At 47.8% G+C, this 14,120-nt stretch overlaps 1 protein-coding gene across 1 annotated transcript; it reads left to right on the top strand.

The window, feature by feature from the left end:
• Positions 1-10,742: 10,742 nt before the first annotated feature.
• LOC311069246 (otoraplin-like) lies at positions 10,743-13,892 on the top strand. Its single transcript, XM_084092267.1, has 4 exons — positions 10,743-11,198; positions 12,046-12,185; positions 12,269-12,379; positions 12,471-13,892. Exons 1-4 carry the CDS (start codon positions 11,069-11,071, stop codon positions 12,492-12,494), a joined length of 405 nt encoding a protein of 134 aa, XP_083948393.1. The 5' UTR covers positions 10,743-11,068; the 3' UTR covers positions 12,495-13,892.
• Positions 13,893-14,120: the final 228 nt, after the last annotated feature.

Genomic DNA, 14,120 nt, shown 5'->3' with positions numbered 1-14,120 from the left:
CTGGTGGCCAGGGTGACCTGAGGGTTACGGTGTGGAACAAAGCGCCGACCATTCCACGCTCCACACCGTCCGCTAGCGCGTGCAACCCGCGAGCGTTTCAAATGAGCCCGCTGTACAGTCCTCTGACTTGCCGCGGGTCTCATTTGGCGCTCCAGAGGAAGATGTGATGTCGATCGCTGCATCACAAGGTGGGCAGGAGTCCTTCGGAAGTGAGGATTCGGCTGTGCTGCCACCTTCGGGTGTCCCAGCATTGCCCGAGTCTGATCCCGAGATGACGGCCATGCTTTCCCGGGCAGCCGCGGCCATCGGGCTTGAGTGGTCCCCGCCACCTGGTCCGGTGCGCTCGCGGCTGGACGATTGGTTTTTGGCTGCCGCCGCTGATCCTCGTCAGCGCGTGACCCCAATGCCTTTTTTCCCGGACGTGCATGAGGAGGTCACGAGGTCCTGGAAGGCACCCTTGTCTTCCCGTGATTGCTCGGCGACCTCCTCCGCCTTGCCTCCTCTCGATCAGGCGGCCGCCAAAGGGTACACTGGGGTTCCCCGGGTTGAACGCTCTGTTGCGATGCAACTGTGTCCTCAGAGTGCGTCTTCTCGCGGCGACCCTAAGCACCCCTCCAAGGCCTGTAGGTTCTCCTCCACACTTGTGGCTAAGGCCTATAGAGCTGCGGGGCTGGCGGCCTCCTCACTGCATGCCATGGCGACACTCCACGGGCCGGTTTCACAAAGATAGACTTTGACTATGGCTTAGATATAGTAGATAGTCAGACTTCAGATAGACATCTAAATCAGACCGTTGCACAAAGCACTTAAGACTCTGACTATCTTAAGTAGGACTACACTGCAATGCATTCTGGGTAAAATAAGACACTTTTCAAAACAAAAAACATGGCGGATCGAGTAAGCGCATTCAACCGCTCAGTGCAGTTTACCCCAGCGGAAAATATGTGTTTGTTGGAGGAGTATAAATGACGGAGTATGTTTTTATGTTTCCACTGTTCGATCGCGCCCGTGCCTCTCTCTCTCTGACACACACACACACACACACACACACACACACACACACACACACACACACACACACACATCAGCATTGCAATCTTGACATCGCAGCCTGTTATTATGCAGCATTCACACCAAACACGAATACAGCGTCAAATTCGCGTCTATCGCGTCTAGTTCGACGCTTGAACATTTTGAATCCATTCGCGCGTCCAAGGCGAATAGGACGCGCGTATAAAGCGAGCGTTTGAAGCGAAATAGACGGGCGTTCAGAGCTATGACTCCATATGACTCTACTAAGTTACCCCCTGTTGCGTGAGTGGTGTATTGCATTTCACGCATCGCCCGTGACGCTTGCGTCTACTGTTTGAAAGGGAGCGCGTCGATCGTTGCTCGCGTTGACTATGTAACGGCCCTACAGTTACGAGGACATTTTACTTGGGAATGTAGTAACAAGAAGAAATGTTTAAATTATGAGCCATTTTCCCTTTTCTTTTGGCAGTTTGTAATGTAACTGATTGTTACTGCTGGTTGCCAAGGTAACATAGAGTCTTAGACCTAAGTTAGCCTGGGGGTAAGGTGTCTAATTTTTTGGTCTAAATTATGTCAGTCTTTATTTTTGTGAAACAGTCTAACTTGCACTAGACTAGTCTATGAGCAAATTTTAGACTTGTCTAACACTATAGACCGGTCTAAAATAGCTTTGTGAAACCGGCCCCAGGTCTACCAGGCCCAGATGTTGCGTGACATGCACGAGGGGAAGACTGACCCAGGGCTCTTTGATGAGCTGCGTGCCGCCACCGACCTTGCTCTCCGAGCAACGAAGGTGACCGCACGCTCCCTGGGTCAGGTGATGTCCACTTGCGTGGTCCAGGAGAGACATCTGTGGCTCAACCTGGCCGATATGCGTGAGGCCGAGCGGACCCGGTTCCTCGACACTCCCATATCCCAGGCTGGCCTCTTCGGCGGGGCGGTTGAGGACTTTGCCCAGCAGTTCTCGACCGCCCAGAAGCAGACTGAGGCTCTCAAACACGTCCTGCCCCGACGGCCAGCTGCTGCCTCCACCCAGCCGTCGGCTCAGGTGCCTCAGACTGCTCGCCGCCGAGGGCGCCCTCCTACGGCTCCCGCCCCTCCCGCACGGCCCCAGCAGCAGCCTCCATCCGGGTCGCGTCGTGGAGGACGTCGTAGGAAGGCGCCACAGCCCTCTCCCGCCCCGTGCCCCGCTAAACGCCAGGCCAAGCGGCGCTCCTGAGACGGGCTGCTCAGAGATGGCGTTGAGTTCTTCCCAGGAGACGGTAGCAGGGCCGCTCCTTCCCCCGGTGGAGGGCCGGGGGAGAATCCTTGGTTTTCCCCACCCCGCTGCTCGTCCAACGACGGGCAGCACCCTAATGTGGTTAAAGAAAGAACTCACTTCCCCATCTCTGAGCACACAGAGTGTTCGGATGACAGTGCGCGCCGCTCACGAGCCTCGCCACTCTCGTCCCCCTCTGTCACCAGTTCCCTGCCAGAGCACGCCCCCGTGGGACGCTGGTCCTCCCCTGGCCTCCTCTGGCAGGACGCGGCTAATGACCGTGCCCCCGCATCGGGCCGCTATGCCACCCACGCCTGGGCCGGTCATTCCGCCTCGCTGCACCACCGAGGGTACGTCTGTGGTCCGCATGACCCCGCTGGTACAGTTCCTGGAAGCCTGGTTAGAGCTTCCCAGGCTGTCCCGCTGGGTCGCGAGGACCATCAGGCTCGGCTACGCGATTCAGTTTGCGCGGTCTCCTCCCCGTTTCAGGGGAGGCCGCTTCACTATGGTCGGTGGCAATGCCCCGGTTATGAGAGCGGAGGTCGCTACCTTACTGGCGAAGGGTGCGATCGAGACTGTCCCTCCAGCCGAAATGAGGTCCGGCTTTTACAGCCCTTACTTCATTGTACCGAAGAAATCCGGTGGGTTACGACCAATCCTCGACTTGCGCGTCTTGAACCGCTCCCTTCACAGGATGGCGTTCAAGATGCTCACGGCCAAACGCATTTTCGAGTGCATACGGCCGCAGGATTGGTTTGCAGCGATCGACCTGAAGGACGCCTACTTTCATGTCTCCATTCTTCCTCGACACAGACCGTTTCTACGGTTTGCTTTCGAGGGGCAGGCATACCAGTACGCGGTTCTCCCTTTCGGGCTAGCCCTGTCTCCTCGCGTCTTCACGAAGGTCGTCGAGGCAGCCCTTGTTCCCCTACGAGAACACGGGGTTCGCATCCTGAACTATCTCGACGACTGGCTGATCCTAGCTCACTCTCGAGACCAGGTTTGCGAACACAGGGACCTTGTGCTCCGGCACCTAGCTCGTCTGGGCCTTCGGGTCAACTGGGAGAAGAGCAAACTCTGCCCCGTGCAGAGGATCTCTTTTCTCGGTATGGAGATCGACTCGGTCGCCATGTGCGCGCAGCTTACGAGCGAGCGCGCGCAATCACTGCTGGCTTGCCTTCGTCAGTTCGAGGGCAAGAGTGTGGTCCCACTGAAACTATTTCAGAGGCTCCTGGGGCATATGGCATCCGCAGCTGCTGTCACGCCGCTCGGGTTGCTTCATATGAGACCACTTCAGCTTTGGCTTCGCGATCGAGTCCCGAGGTGGGCATGGCATCACGGCATGCTCCGAGTCCCAGTGACTCCGACCTGCCGTCAGACCTTCACCCTGTGGTCGAACCTCAGTTTTCTTCGGGCCAGAGTGCCCTTGGAACGAGTGTCCAGGCATGTTGTTGTGTCAACAGATGCCTCCACCACGGGCTGGGGCGCCATGTGCAATGGACATGCTGCCGCGGGATCCTGGACAGGACCCCAGCGCCTTTGGCATGTCAATTGCCTCGAGTTGTTGGCTGTACGTCTTGCCCTGCACCGCTTCCGGGCGTTGCTCAGGGGTCAACACGTACTAGTCCGGTCGGACAATACCGCGACTGTAGCGTACATCAACCGTCAAGGTGGTCTGCGCTCCCGCCGTATGTCACAACTCGCCCGCCACCTCCTTATATGGAGTCAGAAGCATCTGAGGTCGCTTCGAGCCATTTATATCCCGGGAGACCTGAACCAGGCGGCCGACGAGCTGTCTCGGTTTCGGCCTCTCGCTGGAGATTGGCGACTCCATCCCCAGACGGTTCAGCTGATTTGGGATCAGTTCGGGGACGCACAGGTAGACCTGTTTGCCTCCCACGACTCGTCCCACTGCGGCCTGTTTTATTCCCTGACCGAGGGCACGCTCGGCACGGATGCACTGGCGCACAGCTGGCCGCGGGGCCTCCGCAAGTATGCGTTTCCCCCAGTGAGCCTTCTTGCGCAGACTTTGCGCAAGATCAGGGAGGACGAGGAGCAGGTAGTTTTGGTTGCCCCGTATTGGCCCAACCGCACCTGGTTCTCAGAACTAGTACTCCTCGCGACAGCACCTCCCTGGCCAATTCCTCTGAGGAAGGACCTGCTTTCTCAGGGACGGGGCACCTTATGGCACCCTCGTCCCGATCTTTGGAACCTCCACGTGTGGCTCCTGGACGGGACGAGGCAGGTTTGAGTACCCTACGACGCAGTTGATGGTAAGTCCTTGGGAAAGCACGACCTGATCGTCAGGTTCCTGAGGGGAGCCAGGAGACTGAATCCTCCTCGTCCTCCCCTCGTACCCTCTTGGGACCTCTCAGTGGTTTTAACTGCCCTGCAGAGTGCTCCCTTTGAGCCTCTGCAATCAGTGGAGCTTAAGTTCCTGTCAATGAAGACAGCGCTCCTGGTTGCATTGGCCTCCATCAAGAGGGTAGGGGACCTGCAGGCATTTTCGGTTGACGAAGCGTGCCTGGAATTCGGACCGGCTAACTCTCACGTGATCCTGAGACCCCGGCCTGGATATGTGCCCAAGGTTCCCACCACTCCCTTTCGAGATCAGGTGGTGAACCTGCAAGCGCTGCCCTTGGAGGAGGCAGACCCAGCCTTGGCACTGCTCTGTCCAGTTCGTGCACTTCGTACTTACGTAGACAGAACGCAGTGTTTCAGGACCTCAGACCAGCTCTTTGTCTGTCATGGTGGGAAGCTGAAGGGAAAGGCTCTCTCCAAGCAAAGGTTGTCTCACTGGATAGTGGACGCCATTGCTTTGGCATACCAGCAGCAAGGTCGACCATGCCCCCTTGGTGTGACAGCCCACTCCACTCGGAGTGTGGCATCCTCTTGGGCTCTAGCGCATGGCGCCTCGCTAACAGACATCTGCAGAGCTGCAGGCTGGGCGACACCTAACACGTTCGCGAGATTTTACAATCTCCGAGTAGAGCCAGTTTCTTCTCATGTACTCGCTTCAACTAGCCGGTAAGAGATTCTGCTCAGGTGTCTTCGCTTGCTCGCCATTCCTCTCCACGGACGGGATACGTGCGATATTCTTCTCAGGTGAGCCTAATAAGCCCTGAGTCTCCTCCAGCACTGACGACGTCAACGCCAGAGTTATGCCACGGGCAGCTTTCGTGCTTGGCTAGGTGCTTCCATGTGCATGGTTCCCCCTCTGGGTGACCCCCACATGTGTATTCCACTGTAAGCCTCTCTGAGCATGTGTCTTTCCCTTGGCAAGCCACCTTGCCACCCCTGGGGTTGAAATATTCCACCTGCGGCTGGACACCCCAGTGATACTCCATATGCAGCCCTTCGGGTCATATGTGTATTTCAAGTCCCCCCCTTCGGGCTGGGCATAATTGCATATTTCCACTGAGATATGCTTCCCAGTGTACCTTGGTATCCCTGTGTTAAGTAGGACTCCTTCGTCCGTGCCAGTCTCACGACAGGGAGCTCAGACTTACGCAGGGCACTGGAAGACAGTCGAGAGGTGGCGTGATTACACTGGGAACCCCATTCGTCGTCATCCGACGTAACTCGGAGTGACTACGAAAGGGAACGTCTCGGTTACGTATGTAACCCTCGTTCCCTGAGTAGGGAACGGAGACGTTACGTCTCCCTGCCACTTCCGCTGTACCGCTGGAACGCCTGAGTTCAGTCTCGGCTCCTCAGCGAAGACATATCTGCATGTTGCCAGCGCACTTCCTTATATACCCCCACGGGGGGGCGGAGATACGCTATGCAAATTCCGCAGACCCGTGGCATTTCTTTGCCATTGGCTCGTTTTATATACTTGAAGATGATAGGCTTTCTAAGCGAAACCCCATTCGTCGTCATCCGACGTAACGTCTCCGTTCCCTACTCAGGGAACGAGGGTTACATACGTAACCGAGACGTTTTCCAGTGTGAAAATATATTACACATTCAAATACAAAATACCTCAGAAATGTATATCTGATGCATGGAGGAGATCCAGTCAGATGATTAAGTCAAATTTGATTTCTTAACAGCAGACAATCAAATAATAAATGAAGAGTAAAATTAATTTATCCATAATCAGGATTAAAAGTAATAAAGAAACATAAAATGAACAGTTAAAATCCCTTATAATATTTCTAAGTAAAAGATAATGAACACACTCTGAGTATAATATTCTGAGCCTTATGTCTGAGAGATCGCTCTTTGAATGATCAAGGTCTGAGTCAAGGGAAGACTGACCTGTACAGAAATGTTATTATAAATATTATATTATATTATAATAGAAACATTATACAGTTGCTGATCGGAACAGAGCTAAGTTCCTCTTTAATAGTATATCGCATCAGAGCAGACACACGAGACACCAACATACATCTAGTGTTCGTGTTTCACACTCGGAGGTGTTAGCCGTCACTGCAGAAGTTCAGAGAACATCCGTTTATCACTTTATTCTGAGACATTCGAGCATCTATTGGAAACTTAGAGACTCTTACGCTCATCTAAACAGCCCTAAGTCAATCACTTACTGATATTGATTATCACTTATGATAAAACAAGAGAAAATTCTGATTCATCAGTATCAAAATAAAATCAAAATGTTTTTAAATACAAATGCAGGATTTAGCATTTTGAAAAAACACAAAATGCATGTGAGGTCGGACATTCAGTGAAGGAAACAGTTAATAAGAACAAACAAACAAATGACAAGCAATAGGACAAAATAAATACAATAAAACACAGATTCAAATGAAATAAAGAGTGTTTGTTTTTTTAAATACACACTGATATTTATTAAAGCTAAAAGAGCAGTGAGTGATTTTCTCTGTTTCTGCTGTCGTTTGATGAACATTAATGACAGAGTGTTTTAGGTTTCTGTCACGTTAATATACTCATATACTGACACACATGTGATCCTCTCAACAGTTCACCTTCACTCCACACATAAACCCACTGTTAGATCCTGACATATTTTGTGTGTGTTTGAACCGCACACAGAAATCTCCCTGTTAGTGTGCGAATACTGCACTTTTAATAACTCTTTTTAACATCAAGCACGTCCCGCTCTTTATTACTAAAGTTTCTTTATGACTCTAATATGTCGATAACTCCTGTCTACTCAAATCTGCATGGCTATATTTCCATACCGCGATATATAAACAGAAAAAGTTGAACCGATTCACACTTTATATCATCGCCATGATAGATATCTTCATATCACGAGTCCTAGCAGTGATTAAACACATTACACTCGCAGGATGACAAAACCAACGACCCAGTAACTATCAGGACTTTCCCCCGTTACTTCTGTTCCTCATGTTAACTGAAGATCTGAATGATGTTCGGTTTTAACTTTAAACAACCAGCAGAATCGACCAGACGTGAAACACTGCTCATGTGTGTATGCAGAACCTTATTTCATGTTTTATCTGTGACTTGTATGAGAATTTCCATGATTTTGCAGAGAGGATTTTTCAAAACAACATACAGTGAAACCAATAATTATTCAGACACCAGATATAATTTTTGATATCATTTCACTAGTGTGATCAGGACACTATAGTTCATTTCTGTAAGTGAGGAGAGCAGAATAAAGTAAACTGTGACATATTAAACCCAAACACTCTTCATACAGCGACTACCAGTGACATTTATACACATTTGGGAGCAGAAATGATTCGGACACTTTGAGCTGATCATGTTTTGCTGAAGTGTGTTTTCTTTAATTGCTAATGCTCTTTTTACACACAGACTGAACACAATGAAGCATTGCTTGGTGATTGGTTGAGCTAAACTGGTATTATCTAATTGTGTAGTTAAATTTAACAGCTGACAGATATTCAACATAATTCATGTGTGAGACAGTCTAACAGAAGGACGGACAAAACCAGTCAAATATCAACTGAGTTCATAACTCTGAGTTCTGCTCATATTTTATTACCATTTTCTAAAACTATAGCGAATAAACTGATAATGTGAGAAATGTTGAAGGTGTGTGAATAATGTGTGTTTGACGGTAGAGAAGTGAGAGTTATAAGAGAGATAATAATGAGAAGTTATTATAAAGTGGTCTACTATAGTATAACCCTGCCGTTAATAATGAAACAGTGATGAGAGTCAGTGTAGATCTGGTGTGTGTGTGACTCTGGTGTGTGTGTGACTCTGGTGTGTGTGTGACTCTGGTGTGTGTGTGACTCTGGTGTGTGTGTGACTCTGGTGTGTGTGTGACTCTGGTGTGTGTGTGTGACTCTGGTGTGTGTGTGTGACTATGGTGTGTGTGTGTGACTCTGGTGTGTGTGTGTGACTCTGGTGTGTGTGTGTGACTCTGGTGTGTGTGTGACTCTGGTGTGTGTGTGACTCTGGTGTGTGTGTGTGACTCTGGTGTGTGTGTGTGACTCTGGTGTGTGTGTGTGACTCTGGTGTGTGTGTGACTCTGGTGTGTGTGTGTGACTCTGGTGTGTGTGTGACTCTGGTGTGTGTGACTCTGGTGTGTGTGTGTGACTCTGGTGTGTGACTCTGGTGTGTGTGTGACTCTGGTGTGTGTGTGACTCTGGTGTGTGTGACTCTGGTGTGTGTGTGTGACTCTGGTGTGTGACTCTGGTGTGTGTGTGACTCTGGTGTGTGTGTGACTCTGGTGTGTGTGTGACTATGGTGTGTGTGTGTGACTCTGGTGTGTGTGTGACTCTGGTGTGTGTGTGTGACTCTGGTGTGTGTGTGACTCTGGTGTGTGTGACTCTGGTGTGTGTGTGTGACTCTGGTGTGTGACTCTGGTGTGTGTGACTCTGGTGTGTGTGTGTGTGACTCTGGTGTGTGTGACTCTGGTGTGTGTGTGTGACTCTGGTGTGTGTGTGACTCTGGTGTGTGTGACTCTGGTGTGTGTGTGACTCTGGTGTGTGTGTGACTCTGGTGTGTGTTTATCTGGTGTGTGTGTGTGACTCTGGTGTGTGTGTGACTCTGGTGTGTGTGTGACTCTGGTGTGTGTGACTCTGGTGTGTGTGACTGCAGTGTTTATCTGGTGTGTGTGTGACTCTGGTGTGTGTGTGACTCTGGTGTGTGTGACTCTGGTGTGTGTGACTGCAGTGTTGATCTGGTGTGTGTGTGACTCTGGTGTGTGTGACTCTGGTGTGTGTGACTGCAGTGTTGATCTGGTGTGTGTGACTCTGGTGTGTGTGTTTATCTGGTGTGTGTGTGACTCTGGTGTGTGTGACTGCAGTGTTGATCTGGTGTGTGTGACTGCAGTGTTTGTCTGGTGTGTGTGTGACTCTGGTGTGTGTGTGACTGGTGTGTGACTCTGGTGTGTGTGTGTGACTCTGGTGTGTGTGACTGCAGTGTTTGTCTGGTGTGTGTGACTCTGGTGTGTGTGTGACTCTGGTGTGTGTTTATCTGGTGTGTGTGACTCTAGTGTGTGTGTGTGACTCTGGTGTGTGTGTGACTCTGGTGTGTGTGTGACTCTGGTGTGTGTTTATCTGGTGTGTGTGACTCTGGTGTGTGTGACTCTGGTGTGTGTGACTCTGGTGTGTGTGTGTGACTGCAGTGTTTATCTGGTGTGTGTGTGACTCTGGTGTGTGTGACTGCAGTGTTTATCTGGTGTGTGTGTGACTCTGGTGTGTGTGACTGCAGTGTTTGTCTGGTGTGTGTGACTCTGGTGTGTGTGTTTATCTGGTGTGTGTGTGACTCTGGTGTGTGTGTTTATCTGGTGTGTGTGTGACTCTGGTGTGTGTGACTGCAGTGTTGATCTGGTGTGTGTGTGACTCTGGTGTGTGTGTGACTCTGGTGTGTGTGTGACTCTGGTGTGTGTGACTGCAGTGTTTATCTGGTGTGTGTGACTCTGGTGTGTGTGTGTAACTGCAGTGTTTATCTGGTGTGTGTGTGACTCTGGTGTGTGTGACTGCAGTGTTTGTCTGGTGTGTGTGACTCTGGTGTGTGTGTTTATCTGGGGTGTGTGTGTGACTCTGGTGTGTGTGTGACTGCAGTGTTGATCTCGTGTGTGTGACTCTGGTGTGTGTGTGACTCTGGTGTGTGTGTGACTCTGGTGTGTGACTCTGGTGTGTGTGTGACTCTGGTGTGTGTGACTCTGGTGTGTGACTCTGGTGTGTGTGTGACTCTGGTGTGTGTGACTCTGGTGTGTGTGTGACTCTGGTGTGTGTGTGACTCTGGTGTGTGTGACTCTGGTGTGTGTGTGACTCTGGTGTGTGTGTGACTCTGGTGTGTGTGACTCTGGTGTGTGTGTGACTCTGGTGTGTGTGTGACTCTGGTGTGTGTGTTTATCTGGTGTGTGTGTGACTCTGGTGTGTGTGTGACTCTGGTGTGTGTGTGACTCTGGTGTGTGTGACTCTGGTGTGTGACTCTGGTGTGTGTGTGACTCTGGTGTGTGACTCTGGTGTGTGACTCTGGTGTGTGTGTGACTCTGGTGTGTGTGACTCTGGTGTGTGACTCTGGTGTGTGTGTGACTCTGGTGTGTGTGACTCTGGTGTGTGTGTGACTCTGGTGTGTGTGACTGCAGTGTTTGTCTGGTGTGTGTGACTCTGGTGTGTGTGTTTATCTGGTGTGTGTGTGACTCTGGTGTGTGTGACTCTAGTGTGTGTGTGACTCTGGTGTGTGTGACTGCAGTGTTTGTCTGGTGTGTGTGGCTCGGGAAGCAGGTTTTCCCAGCGGTAGGAATGTGTGTGTGGACTCTCTCTGATTGGTGGAGTCTCTGAGTTCTGCTAAACACTGAGGAATGTGTGTGTGTGAGAAGAGATTTCTGAGGATCTGAAGATGGACAAACACCACGGCCTGACGTTCCTCTTCGTGTGTGTGGGACTCGGGTGTTTCACGACACACACACACACTGCTCTCGTGGAGAAACTGGCAGACCTGAAGATCTGTGCAGACGAACACTGTTCATGTGAGTTTACACCGTTCAAAACATTCATGTGGAGAAGAAATGTGGGAAACACTTTACAATAAGGTTCATTAGTTAACATTAGTTAATGCATGAACTAACCATGAGCAATACATCTGTTACAGTATCTGTTAATCTGCGTCAACGTTAGTTAAAGGGGTGGTTGATTATGATTTGACTTTTCTAACTTTAGTTAGTGTGTAATGTTGCTGTTTGAGCATAAACAACATCTGCAAAGTTACAACGCTCAAAGTTCAAAGCAAAGGGAGATTTTTGCTTTTACAGAAATTGCTTTTTAAGGACTACAACAAACGGCTGGTAGAGACTACACCACATTCCTCCCGGGTTAGTGACATCACTGACCCTAAGATTTACATAATAAACCCCGCCCCCGGAACACGATTTATAGATTATAGACAGAATATGCTAATCAATGACTAGAAAATAACTCCACATAAGCTTCATAAATTCATCAACTAACCATTCAGAACAGAAATGTTGCTCTACATGATGTCACTTCTGAATCTGGTTTGAACATAAAAGGCTAAAAGTTTTTGAAATGTTCAGTGTGTGTGTGTGTGTGAGGTAAAAGGACACAAGCTGTTGAAGCTCCGCCCCCTGTGCCGGGAGCAGCAGCTCATTTGCATTTAAAGGGACAGACACAAAAACAGCCCGTTTTTGCTCACCCTCAAAAACTAACAATTTTAACATGCTATATAAAAATATCTGTGGGGTATTTTGAGCTAAGACTTCACACACACACTCTGGGGACATCAGAGACTTATTTTACATCTTGTGAAAAGCACATTACACCACCCCTTTAAATATATGTTGCATGTTTCTGCCTCAGATGTGATTTCAGAAGCTCAAGCTCTCGAAGACTACGTGGCTTCAGACTGCAGATTCATAAACCTGAGGAGAGGCCAGAAGATCTACGTGTTCTCCAAACTCAAGCCTGTGGAGGGCGCTGGAGTCTTCTGGTCTGGAAGTGTGCGTCTCAAACATTCATCCTCCACTTCACATGTATCTCAGCTGATCTGAGACCAGTAAATCACGCAGGTTTGCGTTTGCAGGTTTACGGGGAGCGCTATGTAGACCAGATGGGTGTCATGGGATATTTCCCCAGTAACTATATCAACGAGACACACGTTTTTCAGAAGAAAACTGTTGAGATCCCAACGACTGTAAGTACGATTCAATCCACTGACCTTGAAAAAATAAAGTTCAAATGATACTTTTTATTCTGATAATGCATTATATTCTCTCTCTCTGTAGGACATGGACTTCTTCTGTGCTTAAAGACAGAAGCGGTTGTCAATCTTTTACCCCTATTAATATCCACAACAACATTTCAAGATCCTCCAGCTCTAGTTAGTGTTGTATCCAAAACTTATATGAACCTATAGCCACTTCTACTTTATATAAAGTTAAATAATTCTTTAAGTTTTATTGATTGCAAAAAAGACTTGAAGCAATGAGAGCATTGGAATAAAATACACAGTGCCTGTAATTAACATTCACACGCAACATTTCTCCAATTCAAATGTTATTTTGGTTACACTTTATTTTAAGGTGTCATTGTTACAGTGTAATTATATATTTACGTACTGAGTAATAATAATTAACTACTATTGGGTTAGGGTAGGATTAGGGTTTGGTTGAGGGTTAATTTCATGTAATTATGCATAATTTACTGTTATTACTACGGTAATTACATGTAACATATGTAACAAGGACACTGTATATAAAGTGTTACCGTTATTTTTAATGTGATGACCAAAGACATTATTTTTTCATCCGTCTGACATTGTCTCCATTTGTAAAACCGAACGTTTCTCCAACATTTGATAGAAAACACTTTTATTTAAAAAATAAAAAGACATGAATTACCACTGTAACCAGTAGATGGCGGCAGAGGAGCATTTACTGTCTTCCAGAAATAATGCTCTTCAGTGAATTCACTCTTTATAACCAATGCATTTGCATGACTTTTCCAGTTGTTCATGATAAGGATTGAGGATATTTAAAAATATTTGTACTTTATTTGTACCCAGTAAAATATTTTAGAGCTTGGCATAAGAAAAATGTATATTCTTTACAAAAATGCCCACAGCCTTTTAAAGGGGTCATATGATGCTATTTTAAAAGTTCATTATTTTGATCATTGGGTGTAATAGAATAGGTTAACATTAATCAAAGCCTATGAATGCATTATCTGCTAGACAACACTATAAATACAATGTAGGTAGATCTAAATCTGGATGATTATTTATATCATTATTATATATCGTCATAAATCCCAGCCCTTAAACTGGGTAAAGCATTACATAACATTATGCAAATTTACAGATCTGAATTGACCCTTGGCCGTACTTCAAGATAGGATTTGCTGGTGAAATTAAAGTGACGAGGACATCAGTGGATATTCTGGTTGATTCAGTGTTGTTCTTTAAAAAAATTTTTTTATTTTTTTTAAATAATCAGAAAGTATTTGATTATTTTGAGCAGATTATTAAATGAAGGATGTGACTAAATGGCATTGCCTGGAATAGGCAGCAACTCATGTAGAATTTAAAAGTTGCACCTATTTGGTTTTTCTATAGTATTATGTATGACTATGTACACAACCTTACGTGAAGTCCATTGAATAACAGAATTGTTAAAATTCCACTTAATAAACTTAAAGTTGACATTAAAGTGAAGTTGTGCTCGTCTTTTCTCCTCTATTGTGTCGTATATCAGTGTGAAACGCTTCAGGAACAAGAACAAACTTATTCTGATTCAAGATTACCAGGAACATCAATTTATAAACACAGATAAATCATTTATAATAAACACTGCAGTATTTCATAGAAATGTTGTCAATTTTAAATTCATGACTTTAACCTAATGCCATAAATATCCCTTTTAGCTTCAAATTCGGGC

This window comes from Abramis brama, assembly GCF_963993115.1.
Source record: "Abramis brama genome assembly, chromosome: 19".
In the NCBI taxonomy this organism is placed as follows: domain Eukaryota; kingdom Metazoa; phylum Chordata; class Actinopteri; order Cypriniformes; family Leuciscidae; genus Abramis; species Abramis brama.
Note: the sequence above shows the minus strand (reverse complement) of the source record. Positions and strands in the feature narration are given on the sequence as shown.